This window comes from Anabrus simplex, chromosome 7, assembly GCF_040414725.1.
Source record: "Anabrus simplex isolate iqAnaSimp1 chromosome 7, ASM4041472v1, whole genome shotgun sequence".
Lineage (NCBI taxonomy): Eukaryota > Metazoa > Arthropoda > Insecta > Orthoptera > Tettigoniidae > Anabrus > Anabrus simplex.
In genome coordinates, this window is record NC_090271.1 from 337,952,385 (window position 1) to 337,975,158 (window position 22,774).

At 38.5% G+C, this 22,774-nt stretch overlaps 1 protein-coding gene across 2 annotated transcripts in view; it reads right to left on the bottom strand.

Annotated features, from left to right (window-relative positions):
- Positions 1-22,774, bottom strand: part of Stam (signal transducing adaptor molecule) — a 205,710-nt gene that overhangs the window by 147,037 nt on the left and 35,899 nt on the right. For both annotated transcript variants that reach the window (XM_067151811.2, XM_067151810.2), the window contains exons 2-3: positions 5,791-5,951; positions 5,441-5,686 (exon numbers count right to left, since the gene is read on the bottom strand). In XM_067151811.2, coding sequence (XP_067007912.1) covers positions 5,441-5,686; positions 5,791-5,904 — 360 coding nt within the window. In that variant the 5' untranslated portion in view covers positions 5,905-5,951. The remainder of the gene's footprint in view (positions 1-5,440; positions 5,687-5,790; positions 5,952-22,774) is intronic.

The following is a 22,774-nucleotide window of genomic DNA, read 5'->3' on the forward strand; positions in this document are numbered from 1 at the left end:
CTCCAGTGTGTCTTACAATACACTGCAGTGTTATAATTATTTTCTGCTTGTTCATAAAATACATTTCATTATTTTAACCTATGGTTTTATTTTTACCAGGCTTAAAAATTACTGCGGATAATTCGCGGAAGTGCGTGCATTAACTACCGCGAATTATTGGGAGTGCACTGTGTATCAAGTAAATAATAATAATAATAATAATAATAATAATAATAATAATAATAATAATAATAATAATAATAATAATAATAATGGTTCATGTTTGTAGGTTACTGTAGTCACGTCCTAGTTCGTGAACCATGGGCAACGGCTGAGTGGCCTAGTAAGTGGTCCTGAGAGTCGGGATACCAGTTGCTATGGAATGAGAGTGGGCATCTCGGACATATTCTGAGTCGTGGCCCTCCTTGTGCTCAGGCGGCTAGGACTACACAATTCACCGGTGGTCCATAACCCGTTAGAGGAGAGATCCTCACTTGGACTATGTGCAAGTAGGGCAGCATCCTGCTTCATGAATTTCCCGAGCTCAGAACAATTTAAGCAAGCCTCGGACCTATGGGAGTAATGGAGTCCCACTCCCATTTGACAGGCGGGGGACTCCTTGGAAACAACTTGGCGAACGAAATGGAATTCGATGGGGAGCTATCAATATTAATGGGGTTTATGGAAGAAAGGTAGAACTTGCTGAGTCAGCAAAGAGGATGCATCTGGATGTGCTAGGAGTAAGTGATATTCGGGTAAGGGGAGATAAGGAGGAAGAGATAGGAGATTATAAAGTGTACTTGACGGGTGTTAGAAAGGGAAGGGCAGAGTCTGGGGTAGGGCTCTTTATCAGGAATACCATTGCACGCAACATAGTTTCTGTTAGGCACGTAAGTGAGCGAATGATGTGGGTAGATTTGTCAGTGGGAGGAATTAGGACAAGAATTGTGTCCGTGTATTCACCATGTGAGGGTGCAGATGAGGATGAAGTTGACAATTCTTCTCAAGCATTGAGTGACATCGTGGTCAGGGTCAACAGCAAGGATAGAATAGTGCTGATGGGCGATTTCAATGCGAGAGTTGGGAATAGAACTGAAGGATACGAAAGGTTGATTGGTAAATGTGGGGAAGATATGGAAGCTGATGGGAATGGGAAGCATTTGCTGGACTTCTGTGCTAGTATGGGTTTAGCTGTTACGAATACATTCTTCAAGCATAAGGCTATTCACCGCTACACATGGGAGGCTAGGGGTACCAGATCCATAATAGACTATATCTTAACAGACTTTGAATTCAGGAAATCTTTTAGGAATGTACGAGTTTTTCGGGGATTTTTCGATGATACAGACCATTATCTGATCTGTAGTGAACTAAGTATCTCTAGGCCTAGGGTAGAGAAAGTGAAATCTGTCTGCAAACGAATAAGGGTAGAAAATCTCCAGGACGAGGAAATTAGACAGAAGTACATGGATATGATTAGTGAGAAGTTTCGAACAGTAGACAGTAAGCAGGTTCAGGATATAGAAAGTGAATGGGTGGCATACAGGGATGCTGTAGTAGAAACAGCAAGGGAATGCCTAGGAACAACTGTGTGTAAAGATGGGAAAAGGCGAACATCTTGGTGGAATGATTAAGTGAGAGCAGCCTGTAAACGTAAAAAGAAGGCTTATCAGAAATGGCTCCAAACAAGGGCCGAGGCAGACAGGGATTTGTACGTAGATGAAAGAAACAGAGCGAAACAAATAGTTGTTGAATCCAAAAAGAAGTCTTGGGAAGATTTTGGTAATAACCTGGAAAGGCTAGGTCAAGCAGCAGGGAAACCTTTCTAGACAGTAATTTCTCAATGTAAAAGGAAATCATCATGGTGGTGTTGCAAACAGTCAAGCTCATGGGGAGGAGGAAAATGATGTTGGTGAAATTATACTTGAGGAAGTGGAAAGGATAGTAAATAAACTCCATTGTCATAAGGCAGCAAGAATAGATGAAATTAGACCTGAAATGGTGAAGTATAGTGGGAAGGCAGGGATGAAATGGCTTCAGAGAGTAGTCAAATTAGCGTGGAGTGTTGGTAAGGTACCTTCAGATTGGACAAAAGCAGTAATTGCACCTATCTATAAGCAAGGGAACAGGAAGGATTGCAACAACTATCGAGGTATCTCATTGATTAGTATACCAGGCAAAGTATTCACAGGCATCTTGGAAGGGAGGGTGCGATCAGTCGTTGAGAGGAAGTTGGATGAAAACCAGTGTGGTTTCAGACCACAGAGAGGCTGTCAGGATCAGATTTTCAGTATGCGCCAGGTAATTGAAAAATGCCACGAGAGGAATAGGCAGTTGTGTTTATGTTTCGTAGATCTAGAGAAAGCATATGACAGGGTACCGAGGGAAAAGATGTTCGCTATACTGGGGGACTATGGAATTAAAGGTAGATTATTAAAATCAATCAAAGGCATTATGTTGACAATTGGGCTTCAGTGAGAATTGATGGTAGAATGAGTTCTTGGTTCAGGGTACTTACAGGAGTTAGACAAGGCTGTAATCTTTCACCTTTGCTGTTTGTAGTTTACATGGATCATATGCTGAAAGGTATAAAATGGCAGGGAGGGATTCAGTTAGGTGGAAATGTAGTAAGCAGCCTGGCCTATGCTGACGACTTGGTCTTAGTGGCAGACTGGAACTTGAAAATAGGTGCAGTGAGTATGGTATGAAAATTAGCCTCTCAAAGACTAAATTGATGTCAGTAGGTAAGAAATCCAACAGAATTGAATGCCAGATTGGTGATACAAAGCTAGAACAGGTCGATAATTTCAAGTATTTAGGTTGTGTGTTTTCCCAGGATGGTAATATAGTAAGTGAGATTGAATCAAGGTGAAGTAAAGCTAATGCAGTGAGCTCGCAGTTGCGATCAGCAGTATTCTGTAAGAAGGAAGTCAGCTCCCAGACGAAACTATCTTTACATCGGTCTGTTTTCAGACCAACTTTGCTTTATGGGAGCGAAAGCTGGGTGGACTCAGGATATCTTATTCATAAGTTAGAAGTAACAGACATGAAAGTAGCAAGAATGATTGCAGGTACAAACAGGTGGGAACAATGGCAGGAGGGAACTCAGAATTAGGAGATAAAGGTTAATTTAGGAATGAACTCGATGGATGAAGCTGTACGCATAAACCGGCTTCGGTGGTGGGGTCATGTGAGGCGAATGGAGGAGGATAGGTTACCTAGGAGAATAATGGACTCTGTTATGGAGGGTAAGAGAAGTAGAGGGAGACCAAGACGATGATGGTTAGACTCGGTTTCTAACGATTTAAAGATAAGAGGTATAGAACTAAATGAGGCCACAACACTAGTTGCAAATCGAGGATTGTGGCGACGTTTAGTAAATTCTCAGAGGCTTGCAGACTGAACGCTGAAAGGCATAACAGTCTATAATGATTATGTATGTATAATAATAATAATAATAATAATAATAATAATAATAAATTTGACGCCATCTGGCTGTCTGCTCGTCAATTTCAATGTTCCGTTTTACTCTTGGCCCACTAGATAGCAGACCAAGTAAACCGAAACTCTCTTGGGCGTCTATGGCTGAGATTTAATGAATTTTGTTGGGTGAACACCAAATGTGCCACCAGAGATCTTTTACATGCCGACATCGTACGACATGGAGTGTCAAATGCACTTTTTTTCCGCCCTTCAAAAATCCGATTACCTCTGCCGGGTTTGAACCCGCTATCTTGGGATCCGAAGGCCGACACTCTACCACTGATCCACAGAGGTGGCTATCAAGTAAATGATATTACATAAGTCTTGGGACTAGTATCAGCCACTTAGTGGCCTTCTTCAGCCAAATAAAAATTAAATAATGTGATATCTAAAATATATATACCAGACAAAGACAATGTTTTAAGAATAATTATAACATTATAAACTATATATAGGCCTAATAATAAAAATTAAGCTTGTATGAGATGACAAAGTACCCAAGAGAACAAAATTAACATTATATAAACAGTACCGGTATTTCATACCAATTGTAACAAACGGACTAGAAACGCTGGTAACTAACAAGAGACAAGATAGTAAGATCCAAGCAGTAGAAATTAAATTTTTAAGAACATCGGTTAAAAAGACAAGAAGAGATAGAATTCAAAATATTAAAATCAGAGAAGAGCTAAATATAGAACCATTAGTACAGAACATACAGAAAACAAGACTGAGATGGTTCGCACATGTAAAAAGAATGGGAAAGGAACGGGTAGCAAGAAGGGAATTGGAAAGAAAAGTTAAGGGAAAGAGACCAGTTGGAAGACCAAGAAGGTGAATGAATCAGATTTGGAAGGACATTAGGGAAGCTGGAATGGATGTGGCAGAAGTAGCGGAGCAGGAAAAGTGGAAGGACAGAAAGGAGTGGAGGAGGCTTGTTAACCACACCTGGGCGACTGGAGTGGGACACTGATGATGATGATGATAACTTTATTTTATCTCTTAAATTCCCCCAAATATGTAAAATTATCCACCAGAAATCTGGTTTATATGGTCACGTGGGACTTAAAATGAGGCATTTCCTCAACATCTGAATATGATGAGCTTGGTATAAACACACACAAGACGGCTTCCAAAAGTGGTTATGGTCTAGAATCAAAGCAATCAACTTTGGGTTCCCAATCCAAGAAAGTAATATTTCTTACCATACTCGGTAACGAATAAGGTAACGTGGTTCAAAATGGACATAATCTCAGACCAAAAAAACTAATAATTTCTTGTTCTAATGCAGGTCCTTTGACAAAGCTAACATTATTTCCCATGCCTTTCAGAGACAGAATTATTCCAGAGCTTATAGCTGTGACAGTTATGAGACAGAAAATAATACAGGATGGTTCAGAATGCTATGCAGAAAATAAACTAGCCAACTTCAAAATCAAAACCTTTCAAATAGGAATGTATAGCCTAGGACATAACTCTGTTGGGGCAAGCCTGGCAATGTCACAAATGACAAAACGGAAAATTTATTTCCCAAAATGCTTTACATTCCATCACAATTCAGAACTGACAATCAATGAAGTGACACTCAGTCGTTTGTGCTCACAGTGAATTTAAGACAAAAGCTAATTGAACTGTAATGCACGTGCTTGTTAGCGCTGATGCAGGGTTTTGTCCTTGACTATGATAATGTACACTTGTACATACAGGCTACTTCAGCTTCTACACAACCTTTTGAATGTGCAATAGGCTATATTAAACCACCATAAGATCAATACATTCAGCTGAATATTACTCATTCTTGAGGTGTTTTGAAAAAATTATAATTTTAATTTATAAGTAAAATATATCAAAAACAAAACAGCTAAAAATGTACATTTTCAGCAGTGCCCAATGATTTTCTCAGAAGAAACAAAAGTAGTAGAAAAACTGTTCAATTTCCCACATGGTACAAAGTAAATATATCAGAGCTTATTCTTACCATTTCAGTATGAGGTGTGAAGTCAACACCTTCTTGTTTCAATTTAGAATACAGTGACGGTATCAGGTTCAGCTGAGGATCACCTTTAAAATCCCCTTCAGCCCACTTCTTTAATAACTGTTTTAACTTGTCAGCCACACGAGGCTGGCTTCGATTCAAGAGTTTTCGAAACTCTGTTTCAAAATCTCTAGAGGCAATCTCCAGATGGAAAGGTTTACCACAGTTGTTAACACACGCATCAAGTAGCTACAAACACACAGAACATTCACATATATACAACAAAATAATGCACCTGTTAATCACATATGCCATGGGAGAGTAAATGTCAGTTCCATTTAACTAAATCTTACCGTGATTGCCTGCATAACAATGTGGGGGTCCTGATGATTAAGCCGTTTCACAATGGATCGTAAACAGTCCTTGGCATGTGTGGGTGACGTCCCCACTTTGTCACAAATGTCCATGATCCGACCCCATTCCTCAGCAGTATTCTTCTCATCAGTTGCTTTCTCTAAATAGTGACATACCGCTTGAAGTCTGGCAAAGCCAGAAACTTGCAACTCTACACTAATTAAAACTAACTACTTTCATGCAAACTACTTTTAAAATTACAAGAAAATTAACATATATTCCCACATTAGTAAAAAAATAATCAACACTGTTTGGAAGGTGTTTATAGGACAGTAGTCACGTATAAAACAGAACTTGTGCCTTAATTACAAGGTTGATTTATAAGTCAAAACTTTTTTCCATCAAAAGTGTGCCAATAGTGGAAATCAAATATATACATTTGAAAGCGTGACATAACACTGCCACCAGATGAAGCATGTATACAGGAATCTCTGGGATGACACAAGTAACAAATGGGACATTTGAAATAGTTGTATTAATGAACAAACTGTAGTCTCCCAGATTGTCCATAAATGACTACCATCAATGACGGGAAACAATACCATCGATCACATGGGATTCATTAACGAATACTCTCGTAACAAACTGCAGTTACGATATCTTGTGTGTTATGAAAGAATTTCCCACACTAAGAATGAAATAGTGATACGGACTAAACTCCAGGAAAAAGGGAGGGTGTACATAGTATAATGTATGCCTTCCTTTAGGCATTGTTCGATCAGAGGCAGTTACCGTACACTGCAAAGATGTTTAGCAGAGGACACTCTTCCCCATTTAAAGACCTCCACCCGCCTTGCCACGGTATGATAGGACAGAGCAAGTCCAACCAATGATTCACAGAACTCTCCCCAATGCTCTCCTGCGATGAGGCCGCAGGACAGCAATCGTGATGTACAACCGCTATTAAACTTTGTTAAAGCAAAAGCCATTTCCTTTTCAGTTTCAACTTAGTTAACAAATAACCTTTAAGTTTGTTGAAACTAATGTAATATTAAGAGAACACCAGGAAATACCTGAAGAAGAAATAATTTTATTAATAACAAAAGTCAATTGGAAAATGTCTGGAAAAGAAAGTATTAATTTATAACAGAATGACATTTCATTCCTGAAAAAACATCACTGAAATAGATAAGCATAATAAAAGTGATCTGACAGAATGTGATGATCTTTGAGGAACAAAACGTAGTTCTGTTATTAACCTTGAATGGTCGACTGGCAGGACGTTTTTCTAGAGGAACCCGATGTGTTTTACGATCATCTTCTGGCAATTATACGCTTCATTGCACAATACCAGTAGTTATGTTAACTTCTTGAAGGAGTTAACGAAAGATCTTGATATATATCAAAACACTATCAAATTTCAGCAAGAAACAACCAAGTCTTTCTGTTATTTTTCTGTGTACTCATTGAACACCATGGTGTCTACTAGTGATCTAGATAGCAAACATGAATGTACCTTTTTGAGCGATTCAGACATTATTGATATTAGTGATATTACGTTCTCCTCAGATATTACTTTGGATCAAGTAGGGGTATTTCAGTCGCCTTAGCTATGTTGGCAACAACATAGTCTACTGTAAGGTAAATGGATCCTGCACCAATTTTTTTTTTTACAAGTTGCTTTACGTCGCACCGACACAGATAGGTCTTATGGCGATGATGCGATAGGAAAGGGCTAGGAATGGCCTTAATTATGGTACAGCTCCAGCATTTGCTAGGTGTGAAAATGGGAAACCAAGGAAAACCCTTTTCAGGGCTGCCGCCAGTGGGGTTCGAACCCACTAGCTCCCGAATACTGGATACTGGCCGCACTTAAGCGACTGCAGCTATCAAGCTCGGTGATTAGAGGACTAAGGTTCGTCGCCATAAGACCTATTTGTGTCGGTGCGACGTAAAGCCCCGACAGAAAAAAAAAAGAGGACTAACGACTGAAGGTGTAGCTGTCAAACAGAATCAGTAGCAAAATCAGCCCTGTATATACCAAGATTATATCTTTTATTTTAAAGTTTAGTTAAATAAAAGCTTTTGTGTGAAATTTGTGAAACTCGCCCCTTTTAAATACAACCTGCTGAGCAAACATTCTCTGTTATTAAATATGACTGCTAAAGGTTAATGAAATGTCTTCTTTTCCAGGTATTTCTAGTGTGTTCATAATCTTATATCAGTTTTGACAGATTGAAAAACTTGCAGGTTGGTTACTTTCCTTATGCACTGTTGTCATTAAACGACTTGATGCAAGAGAATTCATTCTCCATCTGGGGGCAACATATCAACACTTTCAGAAGTTGAAAAGTAGTTGTCATGACTTCTGAATCAACCAGTTATATATATAGGATTTAGGAATAATTTTTGTAAAATAGTTCTTCAGTTTGAATTTTGAGTTAAAACAAGCTTTTATGTAAGATTCATACAAGGAAACTCTCTTACATACCACATACAGTAACAAAGAAAGGTGATAGTTATTGTACGGTAATCAATTAACGTGGTAAGGACATCTAGCAAAATGTAAACAGAGATCCTCTACTCCACCAATCAACATTACAAACACTAACATCTCAATCAGCACAAGAAATATCGTACTTCCACTGCGAGCAAAAAGTCTACGTTTAAAGGAATGATTAAAGCAAAATATATGAATAAATGTTGGTTTACCTCTAAGTACATGAGAAACTTTATGAACATTTTCAGCCTCTGATAAAAGACAGACTTCAGGAAAATCACTACTATCAAATAAAACAACATTTAATTCTAACTGTTCAAAGCACACTACCAGCACTTATTTGAAAACGAAAAGTAATAAAAATGATCATGGAAGGAAATATTCATGGTATTCACGAATTAGCAGTAGTTCATTCGAAGTCCTGAAGCGCCTTGACCGTTTGGCAAGGAATCAGGAGGCTCTGACTTCCCAATACTGAGAATCTGCCTTTACGTCACGAGCGATCGATGTCCAGCTTGCCCACCAACAACCCACTTCCGGAAGGAAAAATAACCAGCTCATTTCATAAGTCCTGGCAATAGTGTTATATCGTCCAAACATAAGAAGAGTAAGGTTGGTATTACATTGAGTACTCTACAGCACATATCAACAAACGTCGTCTGTTAGTACAGGTCTTTAGCTACCAGCGGCCGAAATTACGTGCGTCTCTAGATGTTCCAAGATGGACTGCAAGTGGAATAGCACTCCTATGTGAAAGCTGCAGTTCTCTGTGCCAGAAATGCCCAACAACATCATACAGAGCTACGGGAAGCTTTGGCAGCGGCCCTCCAACGTGGGATGTGTAACAGGAGCAGAGCTGGACGTACTGTATCTCCTCAAATACTCATATCTGTTGCCATTATTGAACAGTGCTCAACAGAAGACCGACAGTGGACTATGTCTCAGTCAGTAATGTTCGACATTTTACATCAGGACTTGCACATGTGTACTGTAGTATATAACAACTGGAAGCGATACAAAACCTGCCATATCCACCTGGAACTATTTCAGTACTAATGGCATTACTGCAACTGACAAAATGTGAACATGAGCATACGAACCAGAACTGGAGCATCAGTCAGTTGAATAGCATCATCCAAAGTCACCGCGATGACAAGGTGCAATAGAATCAATTATCAACAAAGATCATGCTAATTTGGTGAATGACAGCCAAGTGTTATTGAGGAAGGATACAAAATCAGCAATTCTTCGATGCCTATTATACATAGGCCACAACATGAACATACAGGACGAACCTCAAGTCACGTAACAGTACCGGCAATTCCCAACTACCAGGCTGTGACCTATACTTTTCAGAATTCTCAAGAGATCGGAACAGGCTTACATCAGCTAGAGAGAGAGGGCTATTTAAAGGTCAGCACAACTAACTCTTAGTCGATTAGCGCCTGGGAGACTGATAACCACGGATCGAGTAGAACACTGCAACGTAATAGAAACGTTGGCAAACTGTATGAAATGTACAGAAAACAGCAACACGGTTCAACCCAGAAGAATAAAATAGTATTTTCAAGAGCACATAAAATATTTCAATTTGAATACTAACTGTGGAATGAAACATGCTTTAGTTAACAGAAATTCACAAAACTGAAGAGACCTTTCCATCTCATCAACAAATCACAAGAAAATAATACCAGGAACAATAATACTAACAATGGTTTACAACTGTTCACTGCCAGCACAAGGAAGTTAAGACCGTCATAAATCAAAACCAAGCTTTTTTAAATATTCAGAGAAGATAGGATTGTTCATTCTTAAGCAGATCTTGGGTTCAGAAATTAATTTTTTTTAAAGGAGAATGAATATGGTGCTCAAGTTCAAAATAGATGCCTAATATTAAAGAAGAACAATAGAGAAATCATATAAGAAAATATGTATATTTAAGATGGTAGGCATGCAAACAGGACAATGTCATTAGCTCCATACATTTATTCTGGGTAATTTGACCGTTATGTGTTATTTTGACTATTATTAAAGTTCCGTAATTAAAGGTGGTTACGAATAACAACAGGTTTGACACCTAAAAAAGATGTCAGCATCAATTTGTGTGCCAACATTCATTAGGGCGTTAACCAAGGGGCCTAAAAGTTGCGACATTTCAAGTCTGATATAGATGTTGATTCCCATAGGGAATCTGAAATATTTGTCCTGAATGAGTAAATTTATAATACCAATATAAATGGTCCGTTATTGGACATTATAAATTTTCCAGCTAACTCATTCCTGGTTGCCAGCGTTTTGCCCTCGTGTGCTAGGGTGGGCTCATCAGTTGGTACCTAGCACACCTACCAATACGCTGGCCATTGCATACCGTGGAGGCCACTGCGTAGGCTAACTGGAGCCACCGGCAGTGACAATGCACTAAGAGACTTTGTCTCATTACCAAAAATTGATGCCTGCTTGGCCATCAGATGATATAGCCTACGCAGTGGCCTCCACGGTATGCACTGGCCAGCGTATTGGTAGGTGCGCTAGGTACCAACTGATGAGCCCACCCTAGCACAAGAGGGCGAAACGCTGGCAACCAGGAATGAGTTAGCTGGAAAATTTATAATGTCCAATAACGGACCATTTATATTGGTATTATTTCAAGTCTGAGCGAACAGTGATGAATACCTGCCGGCACACTGTCTGCTTTGTGCCACACCTCCTGATTCGCCACCGCACATTTCCCTTCTCCCCACGCCTGCCCGTCTGCTTAGCCGTCGAACAGAAACTACTCTATCAGCCTTCCTCATAGCTCTCCTTTGCAATTTTCACATTCTAATAGTCAGTTTACATTTTCTGAAATGTTTATGAAAATGTTTGCGACGAATCCTTAAGCGCAATGTCGTTGAGTGTGTCAAAAATTATTTTCCATCTTCAAGCAAATCACGGAAGTCACGGTGAAGAAGGTCCGCTGAACTTTCGGGAGCTCTAGCTTTATGGCGCGAATGAGGGCGAGTGTTAAGGAGTCAACTGTTTTCAAATAGGTTTTGACGCTCACGGGCAGATGTTACACTGCGTGACATAAGACGTAATAACGTAGATTGAAGCGTGGTCTCTTGGCTGCATGTGAAATTGTAGGTTTTAGTTTTCAGCACCGGGCTGTCTGATATGTTGATACCAATAACTCTCTCGTTTGCTTTTTAAACAAACATTTGTGTTATCCGTTGTTTCTGTCAACAAATATATCTCGCCCTTCCCCCTCCATGTCCACATAGGTTGGTTTTTAAGTTTTGGAAACCATGCTTCAGCGCAGCAGTGCAACGGTGCCGGGCTCTGTCATTCTTATCAAAGGTTGCTGACCTGCGTACCCACCGTCACAGCGCATGACCTTGCCCTTCCCCTCCACGTGCATTCACAGTGGCCAGGTGAAGATGAACAGTTGTGTTGTGAGGAAGCTTTTGTAAAAAACAGTTGCCATGCTTTCCAAGCATGAACAGAGAAGCTGGTTAAAAATCCAGTGTGTTAGAGGTCGCATGGCACAACAATGTGCCCAAGGAGTGCGAGAGGCGTGCAAGTGCAGCTGCGTTACTTTACATAATAGTAGCAAGGTGTCACACTGTATATCTACTGCATATATAAATTTTTATTTTTTTTTTCTTAATTGTTCAAGGCTTTTCTTATTACAGCAAACTTTACTACATTCCATGTCATACTCATATCAAAGTTGTATATGCATTAAATTGAGTTATATTCTACAACCATTGCTGCAATTGAAATGTGTTGTGTTTCACTGCAAAGCATAAATAAATCAAACACTACAAGCACAAATAAAAACATTCTACCTATATTCTTCATACAACAGTACGCAATACGGAAAATACCAGTAGTTTCAAACTCGGAGTTTATAATTGTTGTTGTTGTCCGCGGTTTTGTTTCGTTATGACAACTGATCGAGTACACAAAATGTGGGGGGGGGGGGGGGGGGGGGTCAGAAGGTCTGGACCTGTAACCAGGTTTTGATATCGCGAGGTACCAAATCTCATTACATTCATCGAGATCCTCTACCCTGGCACGTAATTTCCTTAAATAAAAAGATATTTAACGCTGTTTAAAGGTGGGTGATTTATTTAATGGTGGGTGATTTAATTTAATTAATTTCATATGTATGTCCACTCTAAACGACACTAATGACAGCTTTAAGGTGTTTTAGAAGTAAATAATAATTCAAGAGTAGTTCGGACACAGTACCCCATTGCACGTTTGACCACATCCGATGGTGCTTAACTCGGTGTTGTACCCACGAATGTGACAACTCACCAGAATCAGCAGGAATGAAAATATGGGTATATTAGTTTAGGTTATTTATTATCATTATGTGTGGAACTGAACGTTATTTAAAGTATTTCAATAGTGCGAAAAGAAGCAAAGTATAGTGCCGGTCCCGTTCAACAGATAAGCAGCCGGCAAGCGCAGGGAGCGGCGAACCAGTTGGAGGGGGAAAGGGAAGGAGGTGCAGAGGTGTGTCTAGAGGCAGGCAGTGTACCGGCTTAGAATTGCCAGCAGGTATTCATCGCTGATTGCGCGGAACTTGAAATGTTGCAACTTTTAGGCCCCTTAGTTAACGTCCTAATGAATGTCGGCACTCAAAACTGAAGCTGACATCTTTGTTATGTGTAACTCAATGCGATTCCCAAGTTTCAACGCAATCGGCGGCTTAACCATTGCCGATGTTCCCTTGTAAGCTCAAATTTACCAAGACTAGTGAAAAATATCAAGGAAACACCACACTTGGAAAGGCTTTAACACTGAACATTAAGCATGTGAAGTTAGATCTTACACCGTGGACTGAGCATTTTAGTGCGCTTTCTGATTTTAATATTAGAATAACTGATATGTCTGCTCACAATCCCAAGCCATGGCTACTACCTTCCCATCCTTGTGTTGCTGGAAACCATTGTATTAGTGAGACTTTAAACCACTTGCCAAAAAGTCCTGCATCAAGACTGAAGTACTGTCCCAAGTCCTTACCACATGTTGCCGACAGTGTCAATCTAGCCAGCGTACAGATATGATGCAAACACAGAGCTGTTATTTCATATCGCACAACATGACATGTCTGTAATTGATTTCCACTCAATGGACTGGCTGGCATTAAATCAATTTAATGTACATTTGTAAATTTGTAACATTTTAGAAGTTTCTATATGAAGTGGAACAACAATTTTAATGAATCAATTGTCATTTTTATGTGAAACAAATTTTAAGGATAGAACAAACTTTTAATTACATCATCTTCATTTATTATGTAGAATTGTTCTGACTTCATCACATTACACCAAGCAACTTAATCTGAAGATCATTCAGCATGTACTAATTTTAATTTGTAAGTACTGTATATCATATGAATGTAAATTTTAATCATGTTTTGTAACTTTTACTACAGTAAAACCTCGATTATATGTCCCTCGTTTAACCGTTCTGTGGATTATTCGTCGCCAAAAAAAAAAATCTTGATTTTTTTAAAAAGCAATGTGCAGTCGCTCCAAAACTGAATGAGCGTACTCTTGATGGTAATAATAACAATAATAATGTTATTGGTTTTACTTCCCACTAACCACTTTGACGGTTTTCGGAGATGCTGAGGTGGCGAAATTTTGTCACGCAGGAGTTCTTTTATGTGCCAGTAAATTTACCGACACGAGGCTGACGTATTTGAGCACCTTCAAATACCACCGAACTGAGCTAGGATCGAACCTGCCAAGTTGGTGTCACAAGGCCATCGCCTCAACCGTCTCAGGCCACTCAGCCCGGCTCTTGACATCAAGGTATCTTGATACAGTATTCTGTTCTGGAGCGACTGTACATTGACTCTGACTCCTGAGTCCACAATCATAACGTACAGTAACTACTATACGTACACGCGCATAGACTGGCAATCGGCATTCGAGACATGACTTCATACATTTTTTTACTACGTAATTTTATGTTGTGTAAAATTACTGTATTTAACTTTTTACCGTTACAAAGCACCAGCCCACGAAGCGTAGAGTACAGTATGCTGGTCATTTCTACTTCAGAATGATACCTACAACTTATTTGGTAGCATGTAACATCTCAAGAGTACCGTACGTAGATCTTTCATATCGTTCTGTCAATATCTTCACCGCAGGCTACCGCATCGTAAATATTTCACAATCCACAGGAATCAGAAACCAGCCTAGCAGTCCGTCATAGCCAACCTCTGCTATTAGTAGACAGGTAGGCTACATTCTGTAGGTACTGTAGTGCAAAGTAAGGAAATGTGAGAGTGACTGCTAAAGTTGAACATTTATTTTCCGTTCTAACAGCCGAGAAATGTTGAGTAAAAAGAAAATGTGTAGTTTTACCCAAACAAAATAAAGTTAATATAATCGAACGGTTAAAGAAAGATGAACTAGTCTCAAATTTGGCATCAGAGTTTGGTGTGGGCGTGAGAACAGTGCAGGACCTAATGAAGGATAAAGACAAAGTGTTGCAGTTTGCACCGTGTTCTGACAGTTCGCATGGGCTCACTAAAAGAAAAACAATGAAACCATCATCTTTAAAAGAACTGGATACTGCGTTATTCACCTCTTTCAGCAAAAGAGAGGTGAAGGTGTACCTATTAGTGGTCCTATGATAACAAGGCAGGAACAAATTTTTCACGAAAAGATGGGGCTCTCAGGGTCCTCACCAGCATCCAATGGTTGGCTACACAGAGATTTAAGGACAGACATGGCATTCAAGAATTAAAAATCGAAGGAGAAAAACTAAGTGGTGACAGCAGTGGAGCAGAAAAGTTTAGATACGGTACGAGTTTAAGCGCATAATTGAGAGATACAATTAATTATTAATTAAGTTACATTAGGTGGCACTGATGAAGATGAAAATGAGGGATTGATGGTCAAATATATCCTGAAGACTACTGAAAATAATATGCATTTTGGAGAAGTGGATGAAAGTAACATTGATGAGTGGCTTCATACCGACAATGTATTGCCTGGGCATCACATTTTAACTGATTGACGAAATAGTAAATAAAAGCGCGAACGGGAACTCAGCAGTCAGCTGCGAAGTGACGAGTGAAAGTGAGGGGGATGGGGAAGAAGAGTACGTCTCAAACAATCGCATACCGCTTCAGACCACACTGAAGTTGGCTGAAAAGTTAATGGAATGCTAGGAGCACAAGGACGATATGGATTTTTCAGACATTCTTGTAATTAGAAAGCTCAGGATGGACATAAAGAAAGTAAGTTGTCACAGAGGACCAAAAAAAGTAACATTTTTAAAGCAGCTTAAATGTCACCAGGTAAATTGATTATTTATGATCTGCCGGTAATTTAAGTGAATATTTAGTATGTACTGTTGTACCTTTGACTACATTTCGGTTTTAAAGAGGGTTTAAGGCACTGCATTTTAAGGTTATACGGTATGTATTTTATGTACTTTAAAGTCCATTAATATTAGTAGTATGGATTATGTAGGTTTTTTTATTAACCATTCATCCCTTCTCGGGCATTAGAACGGATAATCAAAGTTTTACTGTATATTCGTTTTAAGTTAATTCTAGACAGCTCATGATGCCTTTACAACTTTGAATTGTAAATAAACTTGAAGGTGAAGACAGTTGACCTCCACCAGTGAAATAAATAAATATATAAATAAATACATAAATAAATAAATAAATAAATAAATACATAAATAAATAAATAAATATGCCATCGTAATTTACTTGGATTGCTGGTCAGTTTACTCCAATACTGCACATAGAGTTTTAGACAATATATTACATATGATTCCCCTAAAATAGATTTCTTTATGCATATGTCCAGTTCTGCACTGGTAAATGTTATTGTGGAGGCAACCAATGAATATTACAAGGTCTTAACAGTTTACCCAATTTCTATGAATAGTAGACATCAGAAGTAGAATGATACGAATGTGAACGAAAATTTGTGGGGTTTTTTTGCATATACAACGCTCATGTCAACGATATGATGTAAGGTTGTTTGAACAATACGACAGTAATGTCCATTTTTAGACTTAGACCACCACCATTGTAAATTTATGCTTAATTTCAATTTATTATCGTAAAATGGCAGTTAAATTCACAGTAAAACTATTTTTCAATAATCGCATATTCTTGGGGAAGAAATCCAGCACAGAGGGAGTAGATATACATACAGTGTAAAAAAAATGAACCTTTTACAATATTAATTCTTCACTTCATGTTGATTGGGCCATGTGACTGCTCGTATCTAGTAGTTGCCACTGAGAGACGGGCAGAATCATTAAAATCAGTCATTTTTCTTTCTTTACCGTGTCAATAATATGTCGATCAAAACAGTTTAGAATAAGCAATTAATACTTTTGCTTATGACTTCCTGTCAACTACACACAATTTAAATCAGTCTTGCAGTTATTCGTCACACATCCTTTCTAACCCCGGCTTCGACAATGATTCTGCCGGGCGACTTCGCTTTTAGAATGCAAGTTTGCCTCCCAAAATAATTCATTCAAAAATTACGTAATATTTACAGTGTAATTTTAACAAAGTTCACACTGCATATTGCCAGACTACACAAACTAGCAGCAACACTCATTTCATGGACCAATTTGTTATACAAATTTAGTCATATTTATGAAACGTATGAAATGCACCATACTGACACTGATATCCTCCCCATCCCGACTTAAATCAAGTCAGTTTTCAACACGAGTTACAGTATATTCTCAACTGAAACTTCCCAGTATAAAAATGGCTTTCGACAAGGTTAATGAAATGCTGTGAGCCAGACATACAAGATATCCTGCATAATAGGTCGACTCTTTTATCTAAAAACTACTACAGATATGATTGAAACAGTAAAAAAACACCAGGATATTAAAATCACATCAAATATTTACTTGTGTATATTACAAATCCTAACATTTAATAAAAATTGGGGGAGAAGAATAATCCTCACTTATATTCTCGCATTGTAGTTTCCACATGGGTCAATATAAATACGTACCTGCCCTCCTGTCTCCTGTAATCCTCCCTTTATCTTAGTCGCAGCTCCCTTGCCTCATTTGGCAGGTAGGTAATCCTGCATCCTAATACACGGTATGTCCACTGTACTATGATACTGTAATATGCTTTCCAGCATGACTTCACATAACAGGTGAGCTAAGGAGAAGCGCTCAAATTTAATGACAAGTTTTAAAATTCCAGTGATTCAATCTGCAGAAAAAAAAAAACAATCGTGCTGCAGGTTGAGAATTTAATCTCTCTAGAGTTTAATGTATGCTGCTGGCATAAACAAAGCTGTTCTTGAAAATATCAACAAATAAAGAACAGAGTTCACAGGCCCAAAATGTGGAAGGTTTGCTGAGATTGAAAATGAACTGGTTCAGTAAGTGATATGTGTATGTGACGATGGATGAGGTATTTCACACAAATAGCAAAAAACAGCAGGGTATTAGCCGTATGGAACTGAAGATAAGCCGTGGCTGGGTTGCCTCATTCATGGAGAGGAAGCAGAAACAGCAGAGAGGCTAGTTTTGCTAATATCCAATAGTATGTTATGGAACAGAATAACAAGCCAAGTGGTATGCAAAATCAAGAGGTTTTGTTATTTTTAAAAATGATTTTAATTCTCATCATTCGATGGTGTCCCACATATAACTCCTACCCCAATTTTTAAGCTCATTTTCAGGGGAAAAAGTGAGAGATACAGTATATGCGAGTAAATATGGTACTTTCACACAAAAGTAGGAAATTCTTGGAAGGTATAGTTTAACAGAACATATCCGTATAGTGTTCATGTTTACAAAATGACAATTACAATTTCATAATGAACTAAAATATTCAAGAATAAGACCCAAAAAAATATGAAGTAGAAAGATTAGTCCTGGGTGGATTTGTAAAGAGCTGTTTGATGTAAACTGGGTGCTTAGAATAATCATGAATCCCAAGGAATGGCATACCAACTCATTAACTCACCCACATTCTACGATACAAGCGCACATCCCATTTGGTGAAAAAGAAATATGCAAAATAATATGGTTGTAAAAATAAGAATCATGAGAGAAATATGCTGCATGTAAAATCTCTTTCTCAGACTTTGCTACAAACAGCAATTCACAAGGTGCCATGAAGCACTCAAGATCTAGCTATCAAGCAAACTAACTCCTTGAGTGCAAGTTATATAGTGTTTAACTTATCCAAAGATTGGCCTGAAAATTACAAAATACAACATATTACAGAAAATTTCACTGCCCACTTTTTCCAAATCTATCTCACCTCCACAGTATTTTTTGTAATGATAACTAGGGGGCAGATTTTAGCATTTTTGCATGTTTCATTCCTAACATGCAAACTGCATCCTACCATTATATGAAAGTGTATCAGGTTATGTGCATCCAAAAGATAAGATTTTATAGTGGATACATGCATATTTGAGTTTTTACCACACAAAGACATATTGTTGATTTTTCAGCAATCTGCTGCTTTTAACAATATAAAGAATATGGACAATCAGAAAAATGAAGCACAGAACTAACCGATATATTGAAACACATTATTATTTATTTCTGACAATCTGACAACATTCAGACAGCGCACTGTTGTCAGTGAATAATCGGATGGCAGGATTCACATACAAAAGTCAAAATTAAAAGGACAGCAAATTAAATCAAGAAGCCACCACAGTCGCTATGTGAACGCCACAATATGGCTCTTTACTCTCATCTTGCACAGGTCCCTGGAGTGAACAGATTAGCAGAAAGAAAGAAAAACATACATGTTAGGTTTCCTGAATTTAATGTTCTGATTTCACCTGTAAAAGAAAAAAGTGTTTGTGAAAGCACCTTACAGAGTGAAGATTGTTAGGCATGCTTTCTGAGATGTGCCTTCCTCCTGAATCTGAATGGACCAGATGGGGTCCATGGACTGACCAACTGGAAGAAGTAAAGATGGTATGAGTACTATTCATCTATTAATATTTCTATTTGCTGGATTTAACTCTTTTTTTTAATAGCTCTAAACTGTTTAATACTTTGTATATTTGAAGCCTATTATCATACTGTCTTCAGCTGTACAGGTTCTCAATTTCTTTAACAAAGTAAATGCTAACTCCCTTCTGCAATCAAAGCATATGGGGTGACAGGTCTCTAGAGCAAAATTAACCAACATCAGAACACATTTTTGGAAAGTGTCATCCACTATAACTGGTCTAGAGGAGAGGGGACTGCAGACTGCATTACAGCAGTATGATTCATCTGGCAGGAACACTGTACCAGGTGATGTAGCAAAAGTAGAAGATAAAATTAAGAAAGCAGAGGCTACGAATTCCAGGACTAAAATTTCTTTATGATGTCTGATGTTCTCAGAGGAGAGTGGGGAACAAATTTCAGATTATCGGGCATCAGAAATTTCAGCCCTTGATTATCCCATAACATCCTGGAATGTTGAAAAGACCCCATCATTTAAAAACATTTTTGTGGACAGCTGAAAATTCTTGTTGCAATTCTAAAATAAATACATGAATGAATGAATGAATGAATGAATAAATAAATAAATAAATAAATAAATAAATAAATAAATAAATAAATAAATAAATAAAGTGATGCCCCATTATTAACCATCTATATCTATTTTTTTTTGCTAGGGGATTTACGTTGTACCGACACAGATAGGTCTTATGGCGACGATGGGATAGGAAAGGCCTAGGAGTTGGAAGGAAGCGGCCGTGGCCTTAATTAAGGTACAGCCCCAGCATTTGCCTGGTGTGAAAATGGGAAACCACGGAAAACCATCTTCAGGGCTGCCGATTGTGGGATTCGAACCTACTATCTCCCGGATGCAAGCTCACAGCCGCGCGCCTCTACGCGCACGGCCAACTCGCCCGGTCTCTATATCTATTGGACCACATTTCAGTACGATACAAATTAAAACATTTTAGCACACGTCCTATCTTTTAAGAGTATACATATTCTGCCATTTTTTAATGCATGTGAATCCGTTTCCTAACAACAACATTCTGTCTGTCTGTTAGGTCATCAGCCCACAGGCTGGGTGGATCCTCAAATAGCACCACCAAATGTTATGCGGTTATAAGGAAACCCCAAAAACCAATGGCAGCACCAAAATGAGGCGTACTAGGCAAGATGAGAAGTGAGGTAGTTTGCCATTGCTTTCCTCACTGGGTCAGAAAGTACTATTGCAGCACAACTGACCCTATGAGCAGCACCTTCCATAACACTCAGATGCACTAGTCATGCTCCGAATGTCATTACTCAGCACTACTCATACCCCAGCAACTTCCATATTGTCACAGCCATGGATGTTGACTGGGACTTCGGGGGAAGGTACAATTTACTCTGGCCTGTGCCAAACGGTAATTGGCAGCAACATATCCAGTACTGTTGCTACTCCCCTCACATTTGCTTTATCCTCCCATTCTCAAGTCCAGCATTCAACTGCTGTTAGGCAATTCTCGTGAACAACATCTAATTGTGACATCACGAAACAGTGAATTAACCACCCGACTATTCTGAGACCAATGATACCCTGTCTTTCAGACTCCCCTGTTTATGGTAGCACTTATTTCAATGTTGCTTCAATATTGGTCAAAGATTTTTGTATTTGTGCCCAACAAGAGATACTGAAAACCAATCTACAAGCACCTTAGCCAAGACAACCAATGATGCTTTTAAAATCTTATGTCAACAATGACAGTAGTAACAAAATACAACAGCTGGAGCTATGAACCCATGATGCTGATTACACAATACCTCTCATGCGCAATGTGTATGATAAATATGCAGAATCTTTAATTATTTCATACTCCATTTTTTTTAAAGGCAAACAAATTTTACAATAACTATAGTCCTTATTTCATTATAGTAAAGCCCTAATTAAACAAACGTTGTCAAACTGAAATACAGCTTAACCAAAACTATGGTGACAAATTAATTAGTAATTTGTGGGTCTTCATCACAAGTGTTACAGTACCTGCTTCACCATGCATTGACCAAGAGGTCCTACATACTATCATATTTTACTTTTGATGATCACTGTAAGAGCTTTAAGTGTGTTGTGTTAAGATGTTGGCAAAACAAAATGTGCTGTGATATCAACCGAACAGAAAACTGAAGCAGTTTAATTTCATGTGGCTATTTCTAGCCGAGTGCAGCCCTTGTAAGGCAGACCCTCCGACAAGGGTGGGCAGCATCTACCATGTGTAGGTAATTGCGTGTTATTGTGGTGGAGGAAAGTGTTATGTGTGGTGTGTGAATTGCAGGGATGTTGGGGACAGCACAAACACCCAGCCCCTAGACCACTGGAATTAACCAATGAAGGTTAAAATCCCCGACCCGGCCTGGAATCGAACCCGGGACCCTCGGAACCGAAGGCCAGTACGCTGACCATTCAGCCAAAGAGTCTGATATTGAAGCAGTTAAGAAAGATGAAAAATATGAGGCTGTTGCAAAACTTAGCAGATTACGCTGTCAGAATCTCAACAGTATCCAACTGTTTCAGATAAGGATAATAGTTTCCACCTGTTCAATACAATAAAATAGTGAGATTATTCAAATATCACATATTTATTCTATGTCATTTAGGGACCAGTTTCGGCACCTTCCTGTGCCATCATCACCCTAGGAAATTTTTGCAAGGCTTTTTAAATAGCTACATGAAATATTTATACCAGTGTAAGAACGCGAACAGAGCATTCCAAACTACGTTGTAAATTTTTTTTACCATTACGTATATGACTTAAAATCTATGTGATTAAAGTACAGAGACTAGATTATTCTTCGTGGGATAATAGACACATCATGAGACATTTATATACATTTTTAAATTTAATGGTCTTTGCGTTATCGATTTTATATAACTATTATAAAACCAATTGTAACACCCAGTTTTGATAAAATCTTTCTTGTAGGGCAAAACTCATACAGCTATACAGTATGCACGATTGGCCTTAAAGAGTAAAATGCATTCCTTTAAAAGTTTATGTCCTTAGGCACTTTGTAAAATACTAAACTAACAGCTGATTTCTCTTCATGTGGGTAGGATAACTTATCATTGTCCATTTTCTAGCAAGAAACAGTTCCTCTTAGTATGTGATCTAAGAACCAGCTATAACGTACAGACTTTCTTCAGTCTTTGTTCAGTTGGTCTAAAACAGCTTAATTTGATGATGTGCTATAAAAATTAGCTCTGTATTTCAATGTTGATCCAATATTAATGTAGGACTGAGGCCGTACGTTGACTGACGAGATATCTTGAAAATTTCAATTTTCAGGTGGATTTGAATGAGTTTAGAGCAATCTCGAACCAACGCTGACCTCAAGCACCAAATTGACATACGTAAAGTTAGTGAGGAACATTAAATAAGTATCCAACTGGGTAAAAGCAAAGCCAGATCTCAGGAACACTTGTCAAAAATGTTAAAACTTTGTAAAAGCTGAATATGAGAAAGTAAATG